General features: G+C 33.7%; 1 protein-coding gene across 1 annotated transcript; it reads left to right on the forward strand.

Moving 5' to 3' along the window:
- The first annotated feature begins 937 nt into the window (after positions 1–937).
- LOC120078612 (allene oxide synthase 3-like) lies at positions 938–2,674 on the forward strand. Its single transcript, XM_039032898.1, has 2 exons — positions 938–1,766; positions 1,859–2,674. The coding sequence occupies exons 1-2, from the start codon at positions 1,027–1,029 to the stop codon at positions 2,562–2,564; spliced, it is 1,446 nt and encodes a 481-aa protein (XP_038888826.1). The 5' UTR covers positions 938–1,026; the 3' UTR covers positions 2,565–2,674.
- Positions 2,675–3,836: the final 1,162 nt, after the last annotated feature.

Genomic DNA, 3,836 nt, shown 5'->3' on the forward strand with positions numbered 1-3,836 from the left:
AAATCTAATTCTGAAAATAGATTCTATATCTAAACAAATAAATTTTTTTAAAGAAATTTCTTTTGTTTTTATATACATCTCTTAATCAATATGCTTTTTCTTCGAGATTTCATGGTTAAAAAACCATAAAAAAACAGTTTGTCTTTTTATTTTCTTTATTAAAAACTACTTTATTCCTATATTTTCTAATTTCAAGTTATAAATTTAATTAGTCTGTTTATTACTTTTTGGAAAGGTTTCATCTAGAGAAACAAACAAGTAATTGGTAGTAGTATATTTTTTTCATTTTTTTTATTTTTGCCCAAACAATTGAATTCAAATTAATGAATTTATTTTTTCATTATTATTACATTTTATGAATGTTCAAAATTTGAAAACAAATTTATGTATCTAAACAATTCTATTTTTTTATATTAATAAGATATAACATTTATCAATAACCCATTTTAAATGCATGTAAATATAACTAAAAAAACTATTCGAAGTTCTCTCGGGTGATTTTATGAATGAAAAAAAAATTCAAACGAAACAAGATTTTTTATCTAACCCATTTTCTTTTATTTCATTCTTTTAATTGTAAGAGCATATAATATAATTTTTTTTTAATATTTTATTATCTGTCCTTTATAAATTATAATATATAACTTTTATTTCAAATAAATCATATGTTTTTCGATTCAATCCAAAAAAAAAAAAAAAAAAATCTTCATTTCTATCGCTTCCATTATTTCAAAATCGAAGGCACGTATTTTTGAACTAGTTATTGTAAAAGTGGGATTATTTAAATTTGTGGGGATTTTGAAACTTAATTAGGAAAAAAGTGGGCGTTTTAAACTTATTTAGAGGAAAAGGGTCTTTTTTACGACGCGTTGCCAAATATGAATGTGAATGCAAAGTCCAATGAAACCTTAGAAATAATTTAAGACACAGACAACACAAAAAACTTTAAACATGCTTGTTGAATATCATCCATTAAAACTCTGTTCTTATATTCTAAACCTTAGACTTTCCTCTCTCCCATAAAAAATGACTTCATCTCCTTCCTCAGAACAGCCACTGATTCCCCTGCCTCTGAAACCCATCCCCGGCAGCTATGGCTTCCCCATTTTTGGGCCGATCAAAGATCGCTACGATTACTTCTACATCCAAGGCAGAGAAAAGTTCTTCCGAACCCGAATGGCTAAATATGATTCCACTGTGTTTCGTACCAACATGCCGCCGGGCCCCTTCATCTCTTCCAATTCCAAAGTCATCGTCCTTCTCGACGCCCTCAGTTTTCCTATCCTCTTCGACACCACTAAAGTCGAGAAACGCAACGTTCTCGACGGAACTTACATGCCCTCCCTCGCCTTCACCGGCGGAATTCGTACTTGTGCCTTTTTGGACCCTTCCGAAACAGAGCACTCTCTTCTCAAACGCCACTTCCTCAAATTTCTTGCCTCTCGTCACCACCAATTCATTCCTCTGTTTCGAAGCTCCGTATCGGAGATGTTCAATAAGCTTGACAGAGAATTGGAAAAGAACAAAGTCGCCGATTTCAACCCAGTCAGTGATTCGGCCTCGTTCGATTTCGTTTTCCGATTGCTCTCCGACCGGAGCCCAGATAAGAGTTTGAGCTCCAAGGGACCGGGTTTGGTCGATCGATGGCTCGCTTTGCAGCTCGCTCCGTTAGCCACCCTCGGTTTACCCAAATTTCTCAGCTGCTTTGAAGATATCATCATCCATACCTTCCGTTTACCATTCGCACTCGCCAGAAGCGCTTACAGGTAAATGAACCAAAATTGAAATCAATTTCTTTCCTATATTATTAGAAACTTTCTAGAGACAGAATCAGAAACTGATTAATGTTGTATTACAGCAAGCTTTACGAATCATTTTACGAGTCATCGGGTTCATTTCTAGACGAAGCAGAGAAACAGGGGATAAACAGAGAGAAAGCATGTCACAATTTAGTTTTTCTAGCTGGATTCAACGCATACGCCGGAATGAAAGTGTTGTTGCCGATTATACTGAACTGGGTCGGATCTGCCGGCGAGGGGCTTCACCGTAAACTCGCCGTTGAAATCAGAGCCGCCGTGAAGGAAGATGGAGGAGTAACATTCAGCGCCTTAGAGAAGATGAGTCTGCTGAAGTCCGTCATCTATGAGGTTCTGAGGATCGACCCCCCGGTGCCGTACCAATACGCGAAGGCGAAACAGGACATTGTGATCGAGAGCCATGATTCCGCTTTCAAGATCAAGAAAGGGGAAATGATTTTTGGGTATCAGCCGATCGCTACGAAAGATCCGAGGGTTTTTGAGAATCCGGAGGAGTTTATCGGTGACAGGTTCGTCGGAGAGAAAGGGGAGAAGCTTCTGAAGTATGTTTACTGGTCAAACGGCCGGGAGACGGAGGAGCCGACAGCGGAGAATAAGCAGTGCGCGGCGAGGGATCTGGTGGTGCTGGTGTCCAGAGTAGTTCTAGTGGAACTTTTCCTTCGGTACGACACGTTCGCCGTCGAGGGAACTCAGTCGTCGTTGGGTTGGTCCGTTAAGGTCAAATCGTTGAGCAAAGCCTCATCATAGTCAACGCTTGCACCAGGTTTCTGTAAACTTGACAGTACTGGATTGTTGTATAGGTTAAAAACAAATAAAGATTAAAATTCAAATTTTAATCACGTACTTCCGTTTTGTCAGTTTATTGATTGTTTTTTCTTAGACTTTTGCCCCTCAAGTTGGGTTGGATTGGGTGGGTAAGAAAAGTTCAAACGTTTGATTCATCAATTATTAAAAGAATTTATTATTTCGTTATTTGTATTAACTCACACTTTTCATCTTGTTATAGAGTGTTTAAAAATTCCGATGACCTGAAAAAATCGATCAACTTAATCCAACCGGGTTTGGGTTGGGTTATCCATGGGTTCACCTAATATAAGCCGAATTTATTATTAACTTTAAAATATATTTTTTTTACTTATAACACAATTATTTGTACATATATTGATTTTAATTTTATTTAATTTCAATTTTTTAATAATTTATTCTTCAATAATTCTTAAAATAGTTTCTTTGCACTTTAAAAAGAAAATTTTCTCCATATAAATTGAAATTAAGTGGTTAATCTTAATTCAATATATAAAAATAATTAAATTATATTTTTACATATTTATGTTTTGTTCTTTTTAGAATAAACTTTTAAATAAATAATCCGATTAACCTGAACCAACTGGATTGAGTTCATTTTTTTTTTTAATAAAGGTTATTTGGGTAGAAGAGATTTACAATCCGAACAATTGAGTTGGGTCTAAAAAACCTTTCAACTCAACCCAATCTAACCCGCATCAACTCTTCAAATGACTCTCCTCTTATAATAATTACCAACTCAATGCAATTCAACTTGCGTGTCAAACATCCCTTAGAAACTTTATATTGTCTATTAGCATTGTTTTAAAAATTTTGGTAATATATTCTCATATTATATTTTAATTTTTGCATAATTATATTATAATATAATCTTCTAAAAGAATAATAATTATTATTTAATTAAAAAAATTCCAAAAATAATTATATTTTATAGCAAAAATTTTCAAAAGGACAAAGTAGTTTTGAAAATTTTTGCTATAGAATGTAAATATTTTTTTTAAAAAGATCCATTTACTTAATTTCACATAAATATTAATTGAAAGTTTAAATTTAAGATATATGGGTATTCAAAAAATTCGATGACCCAAAAAAATCGATCAATCCAATCCATGCAGTTGTGGCTAGTTATCAACTCGTTTGGGTTGAGTTAGGTTCAAATAAATAAAAAAAATTGTGGGTTAGATTGGTTCATGAGTTCACATAAAATGATCCAAA

This window comes from Benincasa hispida, chromosome 5, assembly GCF_009727055.1.
Source record: "Benincasa hispida cultivar B227 chromosome 5, ASM972705v1, whole genome shotgun sequence".
In the NCBI taxonomy this organism is placed as follows: Eukaryota; Viridiplantae; Streptophyta; class Magnoliopsida; order Cucurbitales; family Cucurbitaceae; genus Benincasa; species Benincasa hispida.

Bases quoted from the DNA above. Each gene is read 5' to 3' on its own strand.
- LOC120078612 (XM_039032898.1), top strand. From the start codon at position 1,027: ATGACTTCATCTCCTTCCTCAGAACAGCCACTGATTCCCCTGCCTCTG. The intron at 1,767-1,858 runs GTAAATGAACCA...GTTGTATTACAG, and splicing joins CTCGCCAGAAGCGCTTACAG to CAAGCTTTACGAATCATTTT.